This window comes from Aethalodelphis obliquidens, unplaced genomic scaffold (genome assembly GCF_003676395.1).
Source record: "Aethalodelphis obliquidens isolate GAN/ISIS:26980383/991018 unplaced genomic scaffold, ASM367639v1 scaffold5, whole genome shotgun sequence".
NCBI classification, from domain to species: Eukaryota; Metazoa; Chordata; class Mammalia; order Artiodactyla; family Delphinidae; genus Aethalodelphis; species Aethalodelphis obliquidens.
Genome location: NW_020837949.1, coordinates 12,128,739 through 12,155,964, shown reverse-complemented (window position 1 = coordinate 12,155,964; position 27,226 = coordinate 12,128,739). Strand labels below are relative to the sequence as shown.

The window sequence follows — 27,226 nt, the reverse complement described above, 5'->3', positions numbered from 1 at the left end:
CAAACCAATAAACAAATCCACCGATGATAATAAGTGCTAAATCCTATTAAAAAAAAGCAAAAATGGACAGACAGAACCCTAGGACAAGCGGTAAAAGCAAAGCTATTCAGACAAAATCACACAAAGAAGCATACACATACACACTCACAGAAAGAGAAAAAGGAAAAAATATATATATATATTAAAAGAAAAAAGGAAGAGAGCAACCAAATTAATAGACAAATCTACCAATGATAATAAGCTCTAAATGCTAAACTAAGATAGACATAAAACCAGAAACAAATTGCATTCAGAAAGCAAACCCCAAGTCTACAGTTGCTCTCAAAGTCCATCACCTCGATTTTGGGATGTTTCATTGTCTATTCAGGTATTCCACAGATGCAGGATACATCAAGTTGATTGTGGAGATTTAATCCGCTGCTGCTGAGGCTGCTGGGAGAGATTTCCCTTTCTCTTCTTTGTTCACACAGCTCCTGGGGTTCAGCTTTGGATTTGGACCCGCGTCTGCATGTAGGTCGCCTGAGGGCAACAGTTCTTCTCCCAGACAGGAGGGGGTTAAAGGAGCAGCTGATTAGGGGGCTCTGGCTCACTCAGGCCGGGGGGAGGGAGGGGTACGGAATGCCAAACGAGCTTGCGGCGGCGGAGGCCGGTGTGATGTTGCACCAGCCTGAGGCGCACCGTGTGTTCTCCCGGGTATGTTGTCCCTGGATCACGGGACTCTGGCAGTGGTGGGCTGCACAGGCTCTTGGGAGGGGCGGTGTGGATAGTGACCTGTGCTTGCACACAGGCTTCTTGGTGGCTGCAGCAGTAGCCTTAGCCTTTCATGCCCATCTCTGGTGTCCACGCTGATAGCCATGGCTCGTGCTCGTCTCTGGAGCTCGTTTAGGCGGTGCTCTGAATCCCCTCTCCTCGCGCACCCTGAAACAATGGTCTCTTGCCTCTTCGGCAGGTCCAGACTTTTTCCTGGACTCCCTCCCGGCTAGCTGTGGTGCACTAGCCCCCTTCAGGCTGTGTTCATGCAGCCAACCCCAGTCCTCTCCCTGGGATCTGACCTCCGAAGCTGCAAGTGTATTTATGGGCTAAATTTCTATAAATGGACATCCAGATTACGGGTGTAAATAACTTGAGTAGCTTTTGCCAAATCTTTATTGAGCATATAGCGTTTACAGTTTGACTAGTAAATGGTGGGTGACTTTCTCTTTATAGCGTGTAACACAGTATGTTAATAACCATTTGGGAAAAATTTAAATATTAGTATGAAGAACAGTCTCCTATTTCACAGCTGTCAGCAACCACCAAAGAGAAGGAGACATGGTCACTTCCATAGGCATTCTGATAACTCTGCTCCTTGCCAGTGAACATGAGATCGCTGTTGATCTCATTAGTTAATTTAATTATATCAGGCATGGAAGGCTATTAATACTTATGGAGTTTTACATGCAAGATTAGTATTATGGAATCTCTTATAAAGCCTTTGGGAATGTGATGTACTGGGGACAGGACAGGTATGAAAGATTAGAGCTGGGTCATTTACTTTAGAAAAACCAAGGCAATCCTTGTTGTAGAGAAGGGTACAGCCCGATTTCCTTTTGCATGTTAAGAGGGTATTACGGTGACAAATAGAGATTTCTCATCAGTGTATGAAAAAAGTTTCTTCTGCCTGAGGACCATCTGGAGGTTGTGTGAGGACACATTGATTGGGGGGACAGTGAGGCTCCAAGAAAATATCAAACAACTAAATTGAGCTGAGGATTTAAGATTCGCAAGCTGGGGAGTTTTGAATGAAGACTTCAGGGAAGAAGAGAAGGGATGTGCTTTTAGAGTAAAAATAGTGTGATTTACAAGGCAGCCTGGGAGAGGAGCCGTGAGTGGGCTGGTGGAGAATCGGACTTTGAATGGGCAAGATTGCTGCTCATAGCTCCTGCTGCTGCTTCCTAGATTTCTACACCTGTGTCTCAGGTACCACGTGAGTCAGCTGACACATGGGGCCGTAAGGCACTTAGCAGATAGGAGTTCATATCAGAACAAGTTCATAAGGACAGCTGCCAGGAACGTGCATCTTCCACTTTACAAAGCACTGAGTAAGGTGGAGTGCCACCCTCACGGAGAGAGGGATTGACACGGTTCTTAGGAACATGCTGTTTCGTACCCAAGAGTATTTTCTCTATGGTAAGTAATAAATAAGGATATGTAATGCTTTATTATTTAAGATGTTTTTATTTGATTCTCACAATAAGAAGATGATGATAGATAGTAATAGATATTCTTAGTTCCATTTTTACACATCAGAAAACTGAGATTCAAGAGTGTTAAATAAATTCCTTGGCGACCACAGCAAGAAATAGTAGGGCTAAAAAGCAAGCTCAGGTCTTCTCAAGCTGTGCTTAGCATGCTCTCACACTGGGAAAGAGAACTTGGGCACATAATGAAGAAGGAAAATGCCAATGATGTGTTTAGCACAGGGATCTTCTGTGGAAGAGAAGAGTGAAGTAGCAAGCAATTTGGGTGACTCACTCAAACATGACATATAAAAGCTGGTGTGAATTTTGTAGATCTTCTCGTTCAACCTCTTTAATTTGTAAGTGAGAAAACAGAGAACCAGAAAGCTTAAGTAAATTTCTTAAGGTCATCTGGCTAGTTATTTTCAGAATGAGGAATAAAATTAAGGTTTTCTGATTTTCAAGAAAGAGCACATCCCTTCTCTTCTCCTTTCTACCGTACATTGCCTTTACTGGGTAGAAGGAAATAGTGGTATTGGAATTTAAGTCCACTTAAGGCAGGTGCCATTATTATATCCTCTAAAGTGCCTTCTTGGTGTACTATAATTAGGAAGTATTCAGGTTATTTTGTAAATATTCAGTCAAGGGATAAAATGTTACTGGTCAGTAAGTATTGATTCTGTAGATTCTGCTTGTAGGTATTTAGGAAGGAAATAAAGAGGAAGAAGCAGGCATAATTCTCACACCCTAAGAGCTTACAATTTGAAAAAGAAAAGAGGTGTTGTAAACCTAAGAAAGTAGACATACCTTTGGGGGAAAAGCCTTAGGAAAACTTATGCTTGGTCACAAATGAGCTGAGGTTAGAGAGGGCGCATTGATATACTGGAGATACTGGAAGAGTTGGGAGGGGTGCTTTAATGGGGTTGAAAACTTTCAAGGAGCCACCCATCCCCCACTACTCCCTCCAAATGTATTTCATTTTTCTTTATTACTGTCTCCTACTTCATTTTTGTCCCTTATTGCGCTGTCCTTAATTTACACCTGCTGTTCACCCTCCCCCTCATAGGATAATGTCATTCACTGTTGTTAAATCCACCGAACTCAAGGTTTCCCAAGTGATTCTCAAACAGGAGTGGAGGGGAAGTGAATATCAAAGTGATCTAGGGAACTTTTAAAACCTACATAGAAGGGTTCCAGATGGTAGACTGATCACAGGATTTTACCTTTTTTCCTTTCCAGACTTCCCTTGACATTCTAATAAAGATGTACTAAATGAAGTGAGTCTGTAACAACATGGATGAAGAAAAGCAGACAGAACCATTGTGCTGGGGATTCAGAGCAGAGAACAGCTCAGCTCATAATCAGCCTGGGAAAGGGGGTCTGCAGTGGAGTTGGGGGCAGTTCTGAGCTGGGAGTAGGAGGGTACAGAGAGCAGGACAGGGATGTGGGGCTGTGTTCAGCTGTGGCTGGGCTTAAGAAGGGGCTGTGAAGGGTGTTGTTTTCCAGAAAGTGCATTTACTAGGATATATTCTGGTGATGGTTTTCAGCTATTTCTTTGTATGTTACAACTCACATGAAGGCTATTACTGGTTATGAGCAATCGTTACACAGGTCAGATGGAGAGGGAAGTAGCTGTATATTCTTAAAAAAAATCTCCCTGGAGATATTGATGTACCACTCCTTCACACTTCAGAGATTGATTTAAAGAAAGCTTGACTTGGATCCTTTTGTAAAATGAATAACTGCCCTCTAGCTTATATTATCTTTTAAATCCAAATTTCATTCTTTCTTTCCCTTTCCCTAGTGCCCCTATGATTACCGGTGAGGTTCCTGGGATGAAGGCACACTGTTCCCCATTCCTTCCCCACCTTTCCTCTTGGGAAACAGGAACAAGGACCCTGCAGTGCACGCATGGCCAAAGGATCCTGTGGTGGTGTTTCCACTCAGTCTTGCTCCCCAGTCAGCAAATACTCACTTAGAGCACCTGCCAGGTAGCGTGCACTGAGGCATGGTGGAGTACTTGCCAGCCCTGTCCACATCACAGAGCACAAGAAAAAGGAAAAAAAAAAAAACCATTATTAAGAAAAAGATACAGTGATAACAGACTTAGAGAATGAACTTATGGTTACTGGGGCGGGGGTGGTGGTGGGATAGATTGGGAGATTGGGATGGACATAAACACACTGCTCTGTTTAAAATAGATAAGCCATAAGGACATACTCTATAGCACAGGTTTGTAATAACCTAAATGGGAAAAGAACTTGAAAAAAGAAAAGATATATGTCTATGTATAACTGAATCACTATGCTGTATACCTGAAACTAACACAACATTGTCAATCAGCTATACTCCAATATAAAATAAAAATTTAAAAAATGATACAGTGATTTAAAAAAAAGGAAGGTGGCATCACTAGGCTAATTGAAAGGCATCTGGATTTCCCGGGGCGGCAACTGCCAGCAGGAGAATGTCCCTGGACTCTGCCCTGGCTCCACTCAGCTACCCCAGAGCCAAGGGGATTGGTATCTGAGGCTCTCAAGCCGAGAGAGATGACTTGGGGAGGGCTAAGAAACTCGTACTCACTTTCCTCTCGTAGCTTCAAAGTTAGTAGGGAGAACAGATTCTCCTCAGGGTTATAAATCTAGATAGAGTGCTTGGGAGCGAGAGAGGGAGGGTTATTAATCTGAAGTCCTGGAGGAGATGTTGTTTGACCTGTTAAGTGGAGAAGGTGCTGTCGGGGAGTGTGTGTTCCGAGAAGCCGGTCCCTGGAGCGCAGACTGGTAGTGGATTTCAGCTCCACCATTTGTCTGTGGTTGCTGACAAGTTTTATACCGTTTTGACCTCTGTTTTCTCGTTTATAAAATATCTGCCTTTCAGCGTTATACAGATATCTAATCAAGCTTGGAAAATACCTGGCACATAGAAGACCAGAAACTTAGTGATAATGATTATTAAGAGTCAGATGGTAATAGATGACACGCCATTTAGTCTCATAAGCAATGGAAACCCTTTTAAACTTGTGAGGCCGCAAAACCAGTGGCCCATTAGTGTAGATAATTCTGCTCCTTCCACTCTCTTCTCTCCTCTTCTTTCTCTTTACACTTTTCAGTATGTCTGATTCTAGATACGGCTAATGTACAATTTTTCATAACTTGAGGAAATACAAGAAGCTAGTTAGGTCAATGAAACTCATTTTAGGAATCATTCCAGTCACACCACTCAACTTGACAATGGATTTGTTTACTTCTTCTTTTGACAAGATATTTCTCCCTCCCTTTGGTTTGTGTACTGATTGTGACTGGCTGTAGGTTTCACTCCCTATTGAGCAGTGCATTTCTGCATTAACGTATGGCTCTACATAGTTTCTCATGCTTTTGGAGAAGTGCTGTATCTGTGTCCACATTCTTGTACAAAATGTAAAAGACGGTGTGCCCTCCCCTAAGAGACAGTGAGGTCCTTCTAAAGAAGGACAGTAGTGGGGTCAGAGGAAGGAGGTACATGCAGTCATATCTGGGCCATCCAGGGGAAGGATGTGAAGGGAGTGATGGGGGGTTTATTTACTTGCTGCCCATGGAGGGTAGAGCCACAGCTCAGTCCAGAATCAGAATTGATCCAAACAAAGGACCAAGTCCAAGGATGGAAGCACTGGGGAAGATTTCTAGAAAGGACTTCATGTGAGGCATAACCCCCATTTGAGTTTGTGCATGGTGATCTGTGCCTTCCTGGTCAAAGACTAAGGGAGTCTGCACAGAGGCCCGGGTGACACTGATGGTCCCAGTGGTCCCTGCTTTAATAGCTGTTCAGTTTTTCTCTCCTCAAGTCCTGTTTCTGTGTTGATCACAATACTCACCCTTAGGAACGTGGTATTTTATTTCTTCACTCAGACACGTGCTATGTTGCTATGCTCCGTATCTGGACAAATGATATCAATATTCATCCCTCTGAGCAGCTGAGTTGGTCTCTGGGCTCTCTGGGTTTCCCTGTAACCTCCCATAGCCTGGAAAGAGTAAATGTGGATGACTTTGCCGAATCCTTCCTCACGAATAAGAAGATACTTCAAAGCCCAATTTATGGTGGATCTTTGAATATAAAGGATAATGTTTTTAGGTTTTGAACTTCATGAATCTTTACTTCAAAGCCAAATTTTGGCTTAAAGTACTCTAAATTTAGTATCCCAACAAGATGAGCTTCATGTGTTCGATCTCAGTGTTCTATATACTTGAAGAGCACACAGGATTCCTAGCGCATTGCAGAGATACTACAGTTTGTTCGGCAGGGAGCCAACAGCGAACCTATAATAGACGGGGTTCACTGCTTTTGAAACATGATTGCATATCAGAATCATCTGTGGAGGTTTTAAAAAATCGGATATCCAGGCCTTAACCCCAGAGATTCTGATTCAGTAGGAGTGGGGCAGGGGCAAGTGCCGAGTGTCTGATTTAAACTTCTTGACAAAATATTCTCAACCCTAGCTAGGGTTCATAATGAGTCTAACATAGATAAATGTGTAATTTCTGTATTTCTTTTGAAATTAAAAATCCTCAAGGACCCCTTGGGGCTCCAGAGACAGCACTGGTCAAGATGATCCATAAGGTCCCTTCAGTTCTGGAATTCTAGGTTAAATTTCACAGACTCCATCCAGATTATAGTTTCTAAATACTGTTGCCACTGAAAGGAGCCAGGACTCCTTAGAAATGTTTGATTTGAGACGAGGGGCAGGAAATGTACAAAAGGAGCCTAAGTTATCATGTTAAACCAGCAAGCAGGGAAAGTACCAAAGTGTACCAAGAACCACCTTGAAGAGACTGTCAATGGGTAGAGATGGGACAATATGAGCGTTAATAATAATAACATCAATGGATTAATACAGATGAAATGTATTTAAATCTATGAGTTCATAAAGATATTGGACCAAAAAATCTCATTGATCCCCTTTGGAGAATGCTAGGGAAACTACTCCTTATTACTGCTTATTTTGAAAACCAGTAAATAAAGACTCAAACATTTATCCTGCCTTTCCTATCCTATACAAACTGTAACTTTATGAAACAAATGATAGATGAGGGGAAATTTATTTCTATAGGAATATTTCATTTAATAAGTGAACAAAGAATGATAAAATTACAGTGTCACTGCATCACAACTCCTAATGAAATAATGGATCGAAGAAATGCTCGCCAATGGTTGTGAACATTTTTGTAAAAAAAGGAGACTGCTAGATTTTATGTGTCTCTTGCTGGAAGATGTTGTACCATCTATGCACCATTCATGCTAAAAAGAAACCAACCTGTATCTGTCAAAACTCTAGATCTAATAATTTATAGGAAATACAAGGATAGAGAAACATGTTGGCATGCATGGAGATGCAATCAACAAAATCCAGATTGTGGGCAGATCTACAGAACAAACATTACTGGTTAAAAAAGACTTAACAGACACAAATCAATTAGTCATATATAGATCTTACTTGTATCCTTATGAGAGTAGAACAAACAAACTATAAAATGCTTATCAGACAATGAGGGAAATTTTTTAAAAATAGTTCTTTAATTTGATGATTAAAGAATTATTTTAAAAATGTTTTAAGTATGATAACAATATTTTTCTTGGCTTTTGTGAAATTTCTTATTTTTTAAAAAATATGCTTAAATATTTTCAGAATAAAAGATATGAAATCTGAGATTTGCTTCAAAATAACCCAAGGTTAAGGAGACACATGAATAAGAATAGACATAAGAAAAATAAAAGTTTTTATATTACCTTTAAAAAAAAAAGACAGAATGAGATTGGGCACTTGATAATTTTTTAATCTAGTTGATGGGTACCTGGGCGTTTATTATGTCATTCATTCCTCTTATGTATACATTTGAGCTTTTCTCAAGTTAAAAAAGTTTGCTAACCACGTGTTAAATAACACTCAAATCTAAAATTGTTTTCTCTTTCTTTGTAGATGGCAAGAAAGAAGTTGAAAAAGTTCACTACTTTGGAGCTTATGCTCAGTGTTCTTCTGCTTGTGGTGTTTATCATCACTATTCCTCTCTTTGTGCTTTCAGCCAGAGACTCTTTGGAATCAGAAGGTAACAAGGAACTCTGGTGTTCCCCCCTCCATATATTGCTCTTATCAGAGCAAACACCTCAGAAATGGCAGGGAAGTGATGCTTTCATATTCACTGGTGTGAACGTGTGTGTGTGTGTGTGTGTGTGTGTGTGTGTATTATATGTGTGTGTTGGGGACCACCTGACTCAAACTGTGACAGCACAATAGGTATTCATTGTAGGCCTAACTCTGACACTTTCATTTCTCAATTTAGCACAGCGCAGGATTCCGCAACTGGCACTTGAAATATATTTGCTGAATTTCATTGAATAATTGTAATTTTGTTAACAATAGTAATCAACAATACCCTTATATGAAATGTAGTCAAATAAGTATATAATCAATTAAAGTACCCTCAGCCCAGGTTTGGTTCTTTAAAAAAATAACAGCTACCAGAGTTTTTTTTATTAAAAGTTTATTGAACTGTTTTATTTTAACAGAAGGGCTGGATTGTGCTGAGTTATCCATAATTTCTTATCTGGGCTTCAGCTAGGAGCAGCTTCCTAGGTGGGGCACGTGATGAGGGGCTAGTGTGTTGCCAGAGGAAAACCTTTGCCCCCTCCCCCTACCTCATTCTCAGTCACGCCACTTCTACTTCTGTGGGAAGTTAGATTAAATAATCTCAAAGGTTGTTCAGTTCTTAAAATTCTGTGATCCTGAAGATGAAACTAAAACCCTTATGTGGAAACTGGCACAACTATAAAGTTCTATTACTCCACCACATTTGAATTGGAAACCTTAGTGAAAAGAAAACTTATTAGAAGCCTCATTGTTTTGTCTTAACATTGTTATTAGCTTATTGTAGAGTGCCCTAAAGAAATCTAACATCCTTATGTTAGAATGCAATAAATGTGCCTTCTTTATTTTACTGACTTAAAAAAATAATAATTTATTTATTATTTTTGGCTGTGTTGGGTCTTTGTTGCTGTGCGCGGGCTTTCTCTAGTTGTGGCAAGCGGGGGCTACTCTTCGTTGTGGTGCGTGGCCTTCTCATTGCGGTGGCTTCTCTTGTGGAGCATGGGCTCTAGGTGTGCGGGCTTCAGTAGTTGTGGCACACGAGCTCAGTAGTTGTGGCTCGTGGGCTCTAGAGCACAGGCTCAATAGTTGTGGTGCACGGGCTTAGTTGTTCCACGGCATGTGGGATCTTCCCGGACCAGGGCTCGAACCTGTGTCCCTGCATTGGCAGGCAGATTCTTAATCACTGCGCCACCAGAGAAGCCCTATCTAACTGATTTTTAAGTCTGAATCCATCAATCAGCTGGCATAGATTCTAGCTGCCAGTTTCTAGTTTGGTGGCCTCCCTTTACATTTTTTGTCCTATGAGGTTTTACATTTATATAAGAATACCATCACTCAGAAGTGTTCCTTGTCAAGGGATTGCCTGTTGACTGAGCAAGGAGAATTGAGGTTACTATGATTAGGGTAACATTCAAGAGAACAACATATACTGCACGTGATCTGTGTGCAAACATTTTGTGAACCAGCTGCCTGGGTGGAAGTACAGGACCAAAGCAGAATGTACAGACATCTCTGTAAAGGGCCATATACTTAGTACTTCAGATTTTGTGGCCCATACGGTCTCTGTCCTAACTACCTAATTCTGCCTATAATAACAAAAGCAGCTATAGACAATACATAAAAAATCTGGGTGTGGCTGTGTGACAGCAATATTTTATTTACAAATCAGGCTGTGACCTGATTTGGTCCACAGGACATAGTTTACCAACCCCTGGAATAGAGAAGGTAGATTTTGTTCCCACTTTGGTGAGCTTCCAATCTAATGTTGGAGTCCAACTCCTTGCTCTTGTATGCACTGTCTCATAGGGGAGGGCCTTGCTGGTAGAAGGAGATGGTGCAGGTATATGTAGAGTTAAATACAGTCAGCAAGAACAAAATGAGGCTTTATAAAGTGAATGTGCACATTTCAGGGTCATAGAGTGAAGCCCAATCAGTAGTGGAGTCCATATAATTGGAGGTGTTGAGAACTATGAGGGTATCAAATGCCTGTGATATTAATTCTGTCATCTTATGTTTGCTTTTGGGATTATCCCAGGTCCTGGGACAACAGTTACCTCAGGTCCTGGGATGACAGTTACTCCAGATCCTGGGAAAAGTACCACTCCTGGTTCAGCCGAGTGCCCAGTGGTAAATGAATTGGAACGGATAAACTGCATCCCTGACCAGTCACCAACAAAGGTTTGACTTACAGACCTTGTTTTCATTTAAGAGTTTATGCCATTGGATAAGGGTTTGTTTTCTTTTTTTCTGTTTGTAGCCCCCAGAGTTGTTTATTGTTTGCATTGCAATTATTGGTGGCTCAGGAAAAGAAATCCTGTATTCATGCTTATATGACAGCTCAGCCTTGGGAGAGGAAGAACTAGAAAATTTCCTTGTGTTGACAGATTCAGCAAATAAAAGTACATGCTGTCCATTTAGGTTTGAATTTCAGATAAACAATGAATAAATTTTTAGTGTAATTATGTCCTGTGTAAGACTTGGGACTTACTTATACTAAAAGTATATTTGCCTTTTATCTGGTAACTCTACTTGGTTACTAGTTCTCTCTGACTCTGTTTCTGACTGTTTCTTGGCCTCTCTCTCTCTTTTTTCCTTACACAATTCTAAAAGATTATCTAGGATCTACAATAAAAAGTCATCCATAGGTATAAAACAGTATTTCAAATAAGGATAAAGCTTCAAGAGCCAAGTTTTGAAGGAAGAGGTAATAAATACCAGATTAAAGATAGTGCAGGCATCTGGGCGTTTACTTTTGGGCAGTGTTTCCTGACCATCACCTGAAGTCCAGCTGAATATATGATTATAAAATGCATTGCACACACCATATCAGTCATGTTTCGTGTTGAGAGTGAAGAAAGACAACATGCAGCCTTCTGAGTGAAGTCCACTGACCTGAAACGGCAGATTTGTGTCAGACACAGAAGGGATGCTTGCTGCATGCGATTCTTGGGCATGTGGCACTCTCACATTATCTCTGTAGCCATCCTATTGTTCACGGGCTGGAATAATCTGTGATGTTCTTGAGAGTTACTATTTTGGTTTGTCTAAAGGTCCTAATACCAAAAGACATTTTATTTCTGCATTTATTTTTCTTTCATACTTCTGGAAGCTAGAAGTCCAAAATCAAGGTGTCATTAGGGTTGGTTCCTTTTTTTTTTGCAGTACGCGGGCCTCTCACTGCTGTGGCCTCTCCCGTTGTGGAGCACAGGCTCCGGACGCACAGGCTCGGCGGCCATGGCTCACGGGCCCAGCCGCTCCGCGGCATGTGGGATCCTCCCGGACCGGGGCACGAACCCGCGTCCTCTGCATCGGCAGGCGGACCCCCAACCACTGCTCCACCAGGGAAGCCCAGGGTTGGTTCCTTTTGAGGGCTCTGAGGAAGAATCTGTTCCATGCCTTTGTTCTAGCTTCTGGTGACGGCCACAATCCTTGGCATTTCTTGGCTTGTAGCTACATTACTCCGTTCTCTGCTTCCATCTTCACAAAGCATTCTCTGTGTGTGTATGTGTTCAAATTTCCCATTTTTATAAAGACACAGATCACATTGGATTAAAGGCCCACCCAACTCCATATGATCACACCTTAGCTAATCACATCTGCAACAATCCTATTTCCAAATAAGATCAAGTTCTGAGGTACTGAGTATTAGGACTTCAACATATCTTTTCTGGGGACACAATTCAGCCCGTAACTTGGACAGAGTCACAGAATGTGAACTGTGGAAAGTGAGAATGGTTACACAATTTGAGCCTTTGGTATTGATTGAAATAGCATAGATGCTGAGTCAGAGAGAACCAAGACGGCAAAGAAATAACAGATGAGAAATCAACCATAGTGATAGACTGGGGTTTTGGGGAAGCTGGAAGTTAAGGCAGAAAAAAAGAACTAGAGCCAGATAAATAGCTTGGAGTAGAGAAAATGCCTGGGAACTGTAGTTAGGAGCAGAGTGATTGGACAAAACTAGTCAGGAAGCTCAGAGGCTATGTTGAAGGCAAGAGAGAGCACCAATATGGTAAATAGTCAAGGATCAGGAAATCCCCAGGACAGGACACAGCAGTGAGAGCACAGAAGGGCATCAGCCTGGACAGCAAGGCTGCCAACGTGGGAAGGAATCCCAGTTAGAGCAGTTCATCAAACCAAGACTATTGCAGCATTCAATCCCCTTCATCTGGCGTCTTACCCTGACTGAATGAATGTAACTTTCTCTTGGATTAATGAAGAGACACGCCTGCTTGGAGTAGGAAGAAATGTGTCTGAACAGAAAAGGTGGATTCAGATTTTGGAAGACCTTGGATTTCGGGTAGAGGAGGTTGGCTTTTTATGTGATACACAGCAGCTAGGAGCAGCCACTTAGGGCTGAACGAAATCACGAAATGGGAAACCAAGAAAAGAGAGAATACAAGACAGAAATAAAGGAAAAAGAAGATAGAAGAGAAAAAGAAAAAAAAGCGCTTCAGTATGGGGCCAAATGTCATAAAGTTTGGTATTTTAGATGATAGGTTCAATAGGTAGAGGAGATAAGCTAAGTAAATACGTAACTAGAATATAAAACAAAAATTTATAAGATATAAACGAAATACTGTGTGGATCACAAAGCAGAAGAGATTATTATCAAGGAGAAGGTGACAGTCTAGAATTAATGATAAGCAGGATTTTGACAGAGATGAGAGGAATGGAAAGTGAATTCAGGATAGAGGAGACTGCACACAAAGTGACAGAAGAGGAAGTTGTGGGGCACATACATGACATATTGAATGGTCCCATATGGCCAAGATACAGGATGGGTGCCAGATGGCATATAACGTTTAAGACTATAAGGTAGTTTGGAGCTTGATGATAGAGGACCATTCATTAATGTGCTGCTTTGCCAATAGGAATGGGAAGTCATGGTCTAGATATGCTGTACCTAAACAGGATGTTTCCAGAAAGTTGATCCGCACCCATTTACTTGCCCCTGTCGTAGTGTGCTAGGAAACTACTTGCTCAGAAGCCCACCTGGAAGACTAATGCATCCTCAGTCTGTCCACTTTCCTGCAACATCTTGTTACTGGCTACGTGAACTTCAGATGTCATTATTGCCTCACTAATGCTTCTTTGGTTTTATAATAAGGCTGTTTAATACTGTGGTATCAAGATTGTAGTTCAATAAACAACCTTTGCCTTTTTTCTAAATGTTATACCCAAGTGAATTAATCTATGACCTTTGCATTCATTCACTGGCCTGCTCCTCTTTAGTTCAGCCAGAGAGAAATACTCTGGGAGCACTTTCAGTGACCTGATTTTTCATAGAAAGTATTTCTTAGGTATTTTGCTGTGTGTTCTAAGTATCCTGGGTGCCATATGCTAATCTAAAGTGTTGTTGAGAGGCTGATTCAATGGATAATGTTGTATATATGTATATAATGTGTTTGTTGAAGGAAAGTATATGGCTATGTGGAGGAGGGGAGTGGGAAGAAATTATGAATATGACACTAGGCTAGGCAGAATGTTTTACTGCTGAGGCCATTGCTATATCATTTTATCATTCTTCTCCTCTGGGATTAAAGAACTAAGAGTATAAATTTCCCTTCAGATGATTCTTTGTTGTAAATTCCATTGTTTCTTATCCCAGTAAAAGGAGGGAATTCTGTGTCTAAAACAGGACACATAAAGGCTGTGGAGAGACACTGGACAGTACAGAAAGAACAGGATGGAGGGATACAGGGTTAGAGGAGCCAGCACCTAGGACAGGATGGCTGGCAGGGCTGAATGAGCAAGGTCCACTGTGGTCCCATTCCCTCCAGTGGCAGGAGATGGCTAATTCTGATTCACTCAGGCCGACTCTCACTGCACCTGGGACACTTCCTTTTCACGTGTTTGCATGTGTCCTTGCAACTTTGCTTTCTGTCTTTTATAAATGCTGCAGTTGCTGAGGTCCTGAATTTTTTTTTAATCTTAGATATGCTGCTTCCTAATGACCTAATGATGCACATATTCCAAGGCATATGTAGTCTTATCAGTAAATTATTTTCAACTCACTCTGATTTGTACACATTTCTTGTTTGTGTTATTCTAGATTCTACTTCTTATTTTTATTATACATGCTGCAAGTATCTTCTGCTGTTATGAGGCTGTGTTCACCTATTTTATGCTGTCTTGATGAACAGATATTTTATATTTTAATGGAGTCAAGCTTATATATTCCTATATTACATCATATCTCAAGGAACAATGCCAGGAAGATTAAAAGCCTAAAGGCAAAAAAGAAAAACTTATGACTTTAAGAAGAAAATAGAAGATCTAATATAATAATAATTAACTTATTTAGTTTAAATTTATTTCTGTAAATTTTCTTGGATTTCTACTTACATAATATTATGTCAGAAAATAATGATAACTTGGCTTCATCCTTTTTAGTTTTACAAATATTCTTTATTTTCTTGTCTTATTAGTCTTGTAGTGTTAGGACCTCCAATATATATTTAATTATAAAACAACATAGGCATGGTCACCTACTCTTTTTTTCTCATTTTAAAAGGAATGTTTCTAACATTTCAGAGTTAGTGAGATGGATATTATAGGCTTTAGGTATCTACCCATTATCCAACTAAGGAACTTACTTTATATTCCCAGTTTGCTAAGAATTTTATCATGAATAGGTGATTAATTTAAATGATTGTATTGTGTACTTTCTTTAATAAGTTATGAAATATTATACAGTGGATTTTCTAATAGTAAAGAATCCCTGTGTTTCTGGAAGAAACACCACTCGCTTATCATTTATTTAATATGCTGCTGATTTCCATTGTTAAAATAGCATGCTCTTTTCTTTTAGGTTTTTGCATTTGTATTCGTGAATAAAACTGGATTCTAGTTTTCCTTTTTCTCTCATGTCTGATTTTGATATAAAATACTTCCTTTTTTGTTTCTTCTCCTCTCTCTCTAAATGTTAAGAAGCATTGGGGGTTGGAGGAGAAAAGGACTCCAGTGGAGCAGAGCTTGACTAGGTCATAAGCAGTGTCTTCAGCATCTGATTTCTCACAATCTCTGAGTTCAATCTAGTCCTTCTCTTTGTGTTGGTGCAGGAGCCTATATGTATCTATTATGTAAAAAGCAAAATATCTTTACTTTTTTGTCTACTTTATCTATCAATTACTGAGGGAGTTCTTTAAAAATATTGCATTATGTACTTACTGTCTTTTTCAATTTTATCTTGTGATTCTTTAAGGTTTTTCTGTAAATATTTTGAATCTTTATTATCAGGTGTGTAGCAGGTTTGAGATGTCATATCTTCCTGGTGAACTGAAGCTTTTGTCATCATGTAGTGACTCTATGTCTCTCTAATAATTAATATTTACTTAAAGTCTATTTGTCAGCTATCACTATAGCTGTACTAACCCTTGGTAAGAATTCTTCTCACATAGCTGTTTTCCCCTGTTTTAGTGCTTTTGTGAGCTTAAATTTTGGGTGTGCTGCCTGTAAACAGCTTCAGTTGAATTTATTTCTGTAAATGTAATCTGATTATCCTTGTTTTTTAAATTAAGTATTTAAGCCATATGATAATTGACATGAAAAACTTTTTTCTATGGTCTCATTTTGTGTTTTCCATTTGGTCTGTTTTTTATGTACTGCTCCCCATTCACGCCTACCCCCGTATACATGTTTTCTTTCCTTATTTTTTGCATTGAGAATTTTTCCCCTTAGTTTTCCCCTCAATACTGTATTGGAAATTATACACTCTATATTATTTTGGCAGTTTCTCTTAAATTTTATTTCTCATGTTCAACTTAAAAGGACATTTTTTTGTCTCAAGTTTGGGTTTAATTATTTTTGGGTGCCTTCAGTCCTATTCATGTTGTCATTTTTTTATAGCTTCTCTCTACAACTCTTTTCTGAGGTTTCACCTACTTTTTACTCCCAAGTCTATTTGCCCTGCTCTCTGCTTCTCCCCACATTGCTCCCCATAACTGCCTAGCTCCGCTGCAGGGCCTGGGGTTTCCAGGTGGCCAAGAGGCTGTGCACTGTTCATGCTGCTTTGGCCACTCTTTGATCTTTGCCCTTCCAGTTCAGTGAAGAAGTTATTAAGCTCTGGGGAGCATGCAGAAACCGTTCTGCTTAACACTCTTTTCGACTCCTTTCCCTTTTCAGGTTATACTGAAGTTTCATCTGAGTGGGTTTTGAAAAGAAAAAACAAAAACTGCTGACTAGTTGAGTTCACAGTGAAGCCTGATTCCATAGCAGTGGAAACCACAGATGGACACTGTTTTTCGATCCTTAATATTGGTTATTATATTAGCATATGATTACCAAAAAATTAGCATATGATTAAATCTAATTGTTCATATATCTAAGCAATTTTTTTTGTCTTACATTTGTAAAGCATTACCATATCCTGCTGAAAATATGTTCAGCAGATACTCAACCCAGACTATAGAGAAAAAGAAATGGATAACAAGAGAACTAAGTTTTGGTCCTTGTCTTCTCAATAGCTAAGTGACCTTTGGCAGATCACTTCACCACTGCGAACTTTTACCTCTGTGGCCTGAGGTTCTTCATCTGTAAAATAATATAGCAGGGTATGTTAGTTATCTATTGCTGTGTAACAGATTATCCCAAAACTTAATGGCTTAACACAACAAACATTATTTTCTCACAGTTTCTATGGTCAGAAATCTGGCCTTGGTGTATCTGGGTGCTTTTGGCTCATAGGCTTCCAGAAGACTGCAATCAAGGTGTCTTCTGAGACTCAGGGATGATCCTTTTCAAGCTTGTGTATTGTGATTATTAGCAGAATTCAGCTGCTCAAGGATTGTTGGGCTGAGGACCTCAGTTCCTTGCTGGAGACCTCCCTCAGTTCCTCACCATGTGGGTCATTCTGCAGTGCAGCACCTCACTTCTCGCAGAGTGAGAGCTCCAACAGAGCAAGTGAAAGGGAGGGAGCAAGCTAGACAGGAGGCACTCTGTAATCTAATCCTGGAAGCCACAACCCATAATTTTTGCTATAGTATTTTATTAGTTACACTAAAGAGGAATGGTTTCCTTGTACTTTTTTTATATTTAACCTGATTGCTTCTTCCAAATTAGTTATATGAGAAAGAGATTGTATCCATTTTAGTCTCCATGTGATTCAGTCATTAATTGTAGTAAAAGGCAGGTACCTTTCTTAAATAAGAATCAGAATCTATTTGGGTTTCAAGGAACAATTAGTGCCTTGGGAGGAGTTAAGAGACTATATATACATATATATACACACACACACATACAGGTATATACTGTGTACATATGTATAATATATATGTATATATGTCACATATACTAAATATACCCATTTGTAATATACACATTTAAAATTCAAAGCAAAATTGCCTTGATTTCAAAGCTTCTGAATAAAGTTAATTGCAAAGTTTTTTTAGAGCCCAAAGCCAATATCAGTGAAGCTCCATTTGTCATTTTGGGTCACTGGTGATATAACTATATAGTAGTTTAGAATATTTAAATAAATTCACCAGGTTTATTGTGATGACAGGTAGAGAATGCATTGTGATCATATATTGTTATATGATAACAACGAGGAAGGATATTGGTCAGAAAAGTGAGTTTTGAGTGCAAGCACCGCATTGACTGGGATACAGCACAATTTCTTTAAGTATCAGGTCCCTTATTTGTAAAACAAGGCTCATGAGACTGCAAGCTCAAATTATATTTATCAATGATAGTGTTCTACCCATAGTGGAGTTACTCTAACTAATCCCTTATTTCAGGCCATGTGTGACCAGCGTGGGTGCTGCTGGAAACCTCAGGGACCCGTAAGTGTGCCCTGGTGCTACTATTCTAAGAGTCATGGCTATCAAGTGGAGGGCAACCTTGTGAACACAAATGCAGGTAAGCCAGACTCAGCCTTGAGGAAGGAGCTCCAGATCCTCTGGGGAGGGAGGTTTGCAAGCATTTATTGTAGGCCAGGCACTGGGCTGTGTCCTCTGCAGGTTGGCTCTGTACACTGCAGAAGAGAGCTGTAGCAGCAGGTGGGGTGTTAACTCTGTACGGCTACCACAGCGTGTGACAGGAGGTGGGCACTGCCCTTGAGCAAGGACTAGAGTCTATTTTGGCATCAAGGAAAAATATCACTCTCTGTCTTGGGAGTTAGGAGACATGTTCTATTCCTGACTCTGTCTTTATGTACCTTTGTAACCTTGTCCAAACATTGTAACTTCTTCGTTCCCCAAGTTTCTGACTTTTAAAGAGAGGGATTTGAACTCAGTAACCTCTGAGACTACTAACAACTCTAATATAGTGTAATTTTAATGATATGGAAACAATTCCCATTTTATCAATGTTTTATGAAAGTTAGCTAGCCAGTGTCAGTGTTCATGGACTAAACATCCCCCCTTCTTTCTCCCACCTCAAAATGCAGACATAATAATGAACATGCTGGGGATACTTGGGGAGGCTCTTAGCATAAAGGAAGAGGCATGCTCCTCTTCCAGGGCCTCTTGGCCTGATGGGCTTTTCTAATAAGGTCTCGACTCTCACCTGGCTTGTCACATAACTGGGGAGATGGCATCAATACATCCGATCACCTGTGGCGTAACATGAAGATAACTGAGAAGGAATAATGGATGTGAACACCTTGAGGGCTCAGAATATAAAGAGTATATGAGTGATGGATGGGCTGGTATAACGATAGTTTGGCCTTTGAGGGATGTTTCCATTCAGATTTTGGAGAAGAGAGGCATGGTTTTTGAATAAGGTAATGACAATACCTAGCTTCTGGCCCAAGACAGTATGTGTGTATGATGAGGTACACATCCGTGTCTCCTCTTCTGATGGGAAGTAAAGGCTTTTCGCCAGCCCCTTTGACATAAAGCTTAATTGTATGTGGCTGTTTGTGAATTTACACAGCCAGCTATGAAAACTCTTTACCCCCTTCACATTAGGATTCACAGCCCAGTTGAAAAGGTTGCCTTCTCCATCTCTTTTTGGAAATGATGTCAACAACGTCCTTCTCACAGCGGAATACCAGACGTCTAACCGTTTCCACTTTAAGGTTGTAGTTTGTTTCTTTTTTGCTATTCTTTTCCATTATAGTTTATTACAAGATACTGAACATAATTTCCTATGCTCTACAGTAGGCCCTTGTTGTTTATCTATTTTATATATGGTAGTTTTTATCTGCTAATCCCAAACTCCCAATTCATCCCTCCCTACCCCCCTTTCCCCTTTGGCAACCCTAAGTTTGTTTTCTGTGTCTGTGTGTCTTTCAGTTTTGTGAATAGGTTCATTTGTATCATATTTTAGATTCCACATATAAGTGATAGCATATGATATTTGTTTATTTAAAATTTTTTTGGAGAAGTTCTTGTTCCCTACCTGATGACTGCAGTTACTACAAAAGAGAAAAATTTGCTAATGGAGGTATTTTTCTGTATGTCATTATTCTTATTTAGCATGTGTATGTTGAAAGCATTTTTAGCCTTCCTTCAGTGTGATAACTTCCTAAATGTATATTATAGAGTTCACAGGTGAGCTTTGGCTTTCATTTATTTTCCCTTTATACCATGTGAAATGATATAGGGAAGGAAAAAAAGAATGATCACAACTTTGAAAATTCTAGAGATAGTTTATGTCTGCAGACCTGTAGTATATATTTCTACCTAAAGACTAACTTATGTCCAAGTGTTAAACATCTGAATTTGGTGACATAATTTCAGACATAATGTCATTTGCTGCACAGGTTCCTGTACCAGGAGCACAGGTGTTGGGAAGCACTGGTGTTGGTAGGCATGTTTCTATTTTAGAAAAACAGAGACATGTTCATTTTGACTGTCTTTCCCTAATCTCTCTGGACAGTTAACTGACCAAAACCAGGACAGATACGAAGTGCCCCATGAACATGTGCAACCCTTCAAAGGAAATGCTGCTACTTCCTTGACCTATAAAGTTGAGGTCTCCGAACAGCCATTTAGCATCAAAGTGATCAGAACGAGCAACAATCACGTTCTGTAAGTTTTGCAAACCTATCTGGAGACTTAGTATGAAGGTTATGGGGGAGGGAGGTTTGAAGCCTGAAAAAGGATGCATTTCTACAATATTCCTGAAGGTTGTGAGCCCACTGTTGGTGACCAGACTCTCTACCTCCAAATGTACTTTTTTTCTGCCTTCCTTCCTCTTCCTTCCTTCCTCCTCTTCCTCGTCCTCCCCCTCTTTTATTACTAAGCATTTATTGTAGGCCAGGCACTGGGCTGTGTCCTTTTTCTCTTTCTTCCTTCCATTTGGCCATTTTTCCTCCTTATTTTCCCTTTTTTCCCTCCATCCATCCAACACCCATCCAGCAGTAACTCTCTATGGAGCATCTACTATAACGTACGACTCATATTCTGGTCATGTGATAGAGAGTCAAGGGGACAAATCTAAGAAATGTGCCGAATGGTACCTGTCCTCAGCAAATCCTGATCTCTTGATGTCCATGTAAAAATGTCACAGGAGGGCAAATGGGGCCGATTAAACAGGGAGTATTGAGTCTCTGAGATACAAGAACAATTTTCTAAGCAGTTGCATTCCCTCCACTCCACTTGCCCACCCGTCCCTGTGTTTTCCACCCATGTCTAGGTTTGACTCCAGCATCGGGCCCCTGCTGTTTGCTGATCAGTTCCTGCAGCTCTCCATCCGACTGCCTAGTGCTAACGTGTATGGTCTGGGAGAACACGTGCACCAGCAGTACCGGCACGATATGAATTGGAAGACCTGGCCCATATTTGCCAGGGACACAATCCCCAAAGGGGTAACCTTTCAGTATGGGGCCCTTTCCACTGACTATCATAGCCTCTTTCATGAAGGTCACCCCTAGCAGTGCAGTATAACAGTTAAGAGTCAGGTGCTCGGGTGAAGCTATCTGGGTCTGGATTCTGACACTGCTACTCACCAGTTTTGCGGTTCTGGGCAGGTTTCCTCTCTGTGTCTTTAGTTCCCCATCTATGAAATGGGGGTAATATACTTACTTCATAGGGTTGTGATGGGAATTAAATGAATTGATACATGTAGAGTCTCTAGAAGAGTGTCTGCCACATAGAAAATGCTCAATAAATACCAAGTATTTTTCATCACATTTTCGTTTTGAACTAACTAGTTGTGGAGAAAACTAATATTGATTCGGCACAATATGCTGGTTATGGTTACCCTATTTTAGGTTGACCTTTACAAATCACCAACTTACCAGGTTTGTCAGCAAAATAGGATAAAATATCAACTAAAATTCTGTATTAATCATTCTTTGTGTGAAGAATGTTTGGGGCAGTGAAAGAATAGAAGGAGTAGAGTTTCGTTGTTATTATTTTATTTTGTTTTTTCTCTCTTGGTTTTGTTTTGACTGCTAAAACTCAAAGCAGAGGTATTTTCTAGACTCAGCAATACTACATTCAGGTCTTGTTCAGCAACTGTCCCAATTAAGCAGAACTAGTGGCTGGATGAAAGGAAATTAGAGGAATAATTTATTAAGTGAATTTTTAAACATATTATCTCTATTTACCAAAAGGACTCTGAGAAAAATAAGTCTAATTTACTCCATTTAACAGACAAGGAAACTGAGGTTTAGGAAAGCCAAATGAATAGCTCAACGTAAAAAATAAAATAGTTCGTAAGGAGCAGAGATAGGATCTAATCCCTGGCCATGCTCCTCGCCATACCATAGGCGTATCAGAAAAACAGGAAAGGTGTTGGGTCCGAGCAGCTCACCTGGGATATGGCTGGTGATGCTTGTTTAATAAGGAGCCTTAGATCCTCGCTGCTTGAAGTGTGCAGTATGGGCACCACCGCGTGACAAATTTGGGCTCTCAGCTCCCTCTTCCATCTACTGAATTAGACCCCACACTGAAATGAGGTTCCTTTGTAATTTGTATGCACACCAAATTTTGAGATATGCTGTCCCAGAGCAGTGATTCTCAAACATGATTACACATTGGAATCACCCGGGGAAATTGAACAAACTATCAATGTCTGCTTCTATTCCCAGAGATTCTGTTTTAATTGGGGTGGGATGCGGCCCAGGTTGAGAACTACCGTTCTAAAGTCCAGAAGACCAGCTCAAGTTCTAATGTATGCTGTTGTAAAGACTAGAAGACCAGATATCTTAAGTAGAGTTCCATCTAGTTGCAAATTAGAAAGGTGCCTGATTTATATTAGGGCTCGATGGAGTTTTTGCAGATGAGGTTAGGTCAAGACTCTGAGTCAAGGTCAAGCCTCTTTGAGAGAAGAGCTCTTTTTTTTAAAAAAAAAAATTTATTGGAGTATAGTTGCTTTACACTGTTGCATTAGTTTCAGGTGTACAGCAAAGTGATTCAGTTATACATATACATATATTCATTCTTTTCTCATGTAGACTATCACAGAATATTGAGTAGAGTTCTCTGTGCTATTACAGTAGGTCCTTTTTAGTTATCTTTCTTATATAGTTCACCTCAAGCTCCTGATTTATCCCTACCCCCAACGTGTCCCCTTTGGTAACCATAAGTTTGTTTTTGATATCTGTAGAGAAGAGCTTTTTTGAACTACAGTTTCAAACCTCCTGTTCTCCCACATCCTAACATATCACAAGTTCTCACATTTCTATTAGATAAATGGTCATAGCTGGCTCATTCTATATGAAAATGCTAATTCACTTGATTAACATCAACCAAGTATAGACCTTATATTAAAAATTTGTGTCTTCTTTGACATGAATTCCTTGTCAATTCTTCACATGATTAACATCGATTTCCTAAGCTCTTTCTGGCCATGTGGGGTTTATTTGTAAATTTTTGGTTTTGAATTATCTTTCTGCAGGATGGAACTAACTTGTATGGTGCACAGACATTCTTCCTATGCCTTGAAGATGCTAGTGGATTGTCCTTTGGAGTGTTTCTGATGAACAGCAATGCCATGGGTAAAAGACTAAAGGAATATTCACACACAAGGATGATTTTCAGTCCCTTTCTTATAGCATTATGATAAAGGAATGGCGCCCTTTAGGAATGGCTGAGTCATAGCTTGGGACCTTGTATGTTCTCTGCTTGTGCCATTCATACTTCATTACCTGTTGACCCATGGAAGCCATGAGTAGAGTTTTCTCTCTTAGCTTACGATTTTCTTGAATCTGGTTGCCTCTGTTGGAGTATTTACTATTATAGTGTTAAAACAGCTAATCCTTTCCTATAATCTATTCTAAGGCAGTTTCTACCAATTTGTTCTTCTCCTTCCTCAGACTTTCATCCAGTACTGGGGTTAATAAAAGCTCTGGTAAGAAACGGGTAATGGCTCTAATAGCAGGTGTAACCAAGGAGCTACAACTGAGCTGTGAATGTTACATCGAGACATCCACGGGTAGCAAGGCAAAGTGGAGTGTGAGGTTCAGGCAGAGTACAATCAGATTGTTTAAGACCAAATGGCGTAATATCATAGGATTCCAGGAAGTAGCTTGCTTCCTTATCTTTGAAGGTTTTAGATCAGATCAATGATTCTCAACTGTTTTTCTGCTTCCACCAGTAACAACCAATCCCAGGGCAATGAATCAATCCCTACAGGGAAAGAGGAGTTCTGTCAGAATCTCCCAGGGTTGATGGTCAGCACAGGATATTGATCCCCACCCTCTTCTCAACTGGGACTTGATGGACTAGATCAGTACTCCTTAAAACGTGACCCATGGAGTGTTCAAAGACTGTTTCAGGTCTACAGTAAGATGAGTATAAAATTAAGAGTAAACATTGCTGTAGCGTCCAAGTGCATGTATGAAACTTTTTCTAATAATTCATTTTCATGTTATTTTACAAAAGTATCAGTTTGCAAAGAACTGGAAATTTAAAAAATAAAGATCTGATCCTTTACCACAGATTGTTTGAGAATCACTCTAAGTGATCTAAGATGATTCTAAGATACCTGATAGTCAAAGAACAGACTGAGATAATACAAGGATTGTACAGTTTCAGGTGGCTGAAAGGAACCAGAAAATAATCTGTGTCAGGCTTAGAGGGAAGAGTCACAGAATCCTAGATACTCCGTGTGAGTTGTTCTTATGCCTGAAGAGTACATTTTAGTCGATCTTGAGACCTTTTATCCCTAATGCAACTCAAAGCTATGGGGAGACTTCATCTCTGAAAATTGCATGTGGGGCTTAGAGGGATTTTGAATGTGTAGTATTATCTCTGACATCTTTTTAGTTTGGCTCTTGCTTGATGTGAGATCTGCTGAGGCTAGTACCTCCGTGTGTCTCGCCAGGTTATGTTCCTGCAATAATGATGGGATATGGGGTGGGAACAGCATATTCTGTAGTTGTGAATGTCAGAGAAGAAAATTTTTTTCTCTATCCTCTTAGGTTTGGTATTTGGGGGCCTGTGAATCAGTCTAGCAAAAGACAGGTCAGCAAGAGAAGAAACTAGGTTTATTTACGTGTGCAACCTGCATGTACGCAAGAGTGCTCAGTGAGTGACTCAAAGGGGTGGTTAGAATTCGGGACTTAGAAACCATCCTAATAGGGGAAGAAATGTACCTAGGATGAAACAAATGGCTTCTTAGAAGGGGTGAGAGGGATAAAGGGCATTTAATGGAACAACAAATGACGTTTTGGAAAGATCAGTGAGCCCTTAGGAGAGTAGTGGGGGCTGGGTGTTCTTGTGTGCTGCCAAGTTATTGTCTCAGAGGAGATTAGTTTTGCTCCAGGGCAGGGGGTTTATGACAGCTGAGTCTGTATGGGAGGCTCTGCTTTCAGGTGGATAAGGGATTTCAGAAACTCGAACTCATTCAGCTTACAATCATTTTTATGCCACAGTGGCTTATTCTGGACCCCTTCCTGAAACTGGTTGCTTTTTCATGAAATCCTGACACAGCAGTTAAGACACTGCAGTCACCAGTTATGGAAATCTGTCACAGAACAAATGCTTTGGGCTCTTTTGTGCTGTCAGGGTGGACTTTGATTGTCAGAGTTTGTCCCTTTTTATACAAAAACTGAGGCATTAGGATCACTTCATTAGTGTTCAGATGACTGGTGATCCTCTGGTCTAAAGCTTTGTAATTATTACTCTAGAATAAATTCTAATGTCTATTTGCTTCATTTTTAATCTTTCAAGAGGTTTCCCTCCAGCCCACCCCAGCTGTCACTTACCGTACCACTGGGGGCATTCTCGACTTCTATGTGTTCTTGGGAAACACTCCAGAGCAAGTGGTTCAAGAGTATCAAGAGGTAAACTTATAATGTTATGGTTATGACTGAGGAAGTTGTAAATAAGAGCAAAGAAATGTAAATTAATATGCAAGTGTGACTCACAAACATATGCTATTATAAGTAGCTATTATAAATGTGCTATTACAAATTGATCCGAACCTCAATGATTTATTAAAGGGCCTAGCATTCTAATATTAAGGAAATAGTGTGTTGGAAAGTGGGGTATGTTTTGTGCCCCCAAACTAATGCGTAGAAAAAGTTTTGTTAAAAATAGAGTATTTGCTAACTTCCATTTCACATCATTCTTTCAGCTCATTGGACGGCCAGCCCTACCCTCATACTGGGCACTTGGGTTTCATCTCAGTCGTTATGACTATGGAACCCTGGGTAACATGAAAGAAGTCATGGAGAGAAACCGTGCCGCACAGCTGCCTTACGTAAGTAAGGCAGCAAAAAAATCCTCCAAAAATAAAAGAATTTTCTTGGGGAATAAGAACAACTGTTTATACTGTCTCCTCCTGAGATTTTTAAGAAAATATACGACAAAAATATTTTTATATATTCAGAATGCTGGACTTTATTGTTGGGCCAACCATTCCTTGAAGGGACTGGTTTTCTTACACTTACTGTATTGATGACGTTCTACACAATGCATTCTTATTTGTATTCTCAAGGCATTACTTTCCCTAGTTTAAGGGAACAAAAGAATACAGTTTATACATGTAATAAAATATTTTTATGATTTAAGTGGCTAAATTTGAATGTGTGTAGTATATAATGAGTAGCGAGGTCTTACAAGACATGCAAAGAGAAACACCCAGTAGTCTCTGGAATAATCCTCTTCTCTCCCTTACCCCATTCCCTTGGAGGCAGACGCTTAGGTCTTGGAGCAAGAGTCAATTTCATTCTGGGCTCCACTATTTTCATACAAGTAAAATTAGGAAAGAGCAAATGCCAAAGAAGGCTTGAAGTGGAAGAGAAGCAACAATACAAAATGTGGTGTAGTCAAATGCGGGAGAAGTGGGAGAGACAGTCCCTTCTCTCCTTTATCTTGTGGATGACATAGCATTTAGGTAATGGATCTGTTTTGATAGCCTTAGTGATATTTTTTGTAACTGTTGTGGTTTGTTTGTTCGATTGGTTTTCAATGCCGGAGCACCAGGCAACAAGGTAGGGTGATGCAGCTCATCTGATTCCAGGGGTGGGCTCATAAATTGTGGACATTATGTATTCTTTCAGGACGTTCAGCATGCTGATATTGATTATATGCATGAGAGGAAGGACTTCACTTATGATCCAGTAAATTTTAAGGGCTTCCCTGAGTTTGTTAAAGAGTTACACAATAACGGACAAAAATTGGTCATCATTGTGGTATGTGCTGTCCTCTTATTCCCCCACATCAGGTCCTTGCTCTTCCTTGTCATTACGCCCCCTCCCCCTCCCTCATCCCTCAATCCCCAGTTTCTTTTCAGTGCTTCTAGCTCAAAGCTAGGTCCCTCATTGTATTTTTCCCCTTCTTAGGATCCAGCCATCTCCAACAGCTCTTCCTCAAGTAATCCCTATGGCCCATATGACAGGGGTTCAGATATGAAGATATGGGTGAATGCTTCAGATGGAGTGACTCCACTCATTGGGGAGGTATCTTAATGGGGAAGTGGGGGCTGGTGGAGGGTCTGTGGCAGTGTGTGTGTGTGTGTGTGTGTGTGTGTGTGTGTGTGTGTGTGTGTG

At 40.2% G+C, this 27,226-nt stretch overlaps 1 protein-coding gene across 4 annotated transcripts in view; it reads left to right on the top strand.

Moving 5' to 3' along the window:
- The window catches only part of MGAM (maltase-glucoamylase), a 104,287-nt gene that overhangs the window by 17,706 nt on the left and 59,355 nt on the right, over nt 1-27,226 (top strand). For 3 of the 4 annotated variants that reach the window (XM_027101691.1, XM_027101692.1, XM_027101690.1), the window contains exons 2-12: nt 8,170-8,296; nt 10,418-10,512; nt 18,075-18,195; nt 19,248-19,357; nt 20,161-20,312; nt 20,920-21,091; nt 23,128-23,227; nt 25,404-25,516; nt 25,810-25,935; nt 26,738-26,869; nt 27,020-27,136. In XM_027101691.1, the coding sequence (XP_026957492.1) occupies nt 8,170-8,296; nt 10,418-10,512; nt 18,075-18,195; nt 19,248-19,357; nt 20,161-20,312; nt 20,920-21,091; nt 23,128-23,227; nt 25,404-25,516; nt 25,810-25,935; nt 26,738-26,869; nt 27,020-27,136 (1,365 nt within the window). Of the gene's footprint in view, nt 1-8,169; nt 8,297-10,417; nt 10,513-18,074; nt 18,196-19,247; nt 19,358-20,160; nt 20,313-20,919; nt 21,092-23,127; nt 23,228-25,403; nt 25,517-25,809; nt 25,936-26,737; nt 26,870-27,019; nt 27,137-27,226 lie in introns of those variants that run through there. The other variant, XM_027101693.1, reaches the window with a different exon arrangement.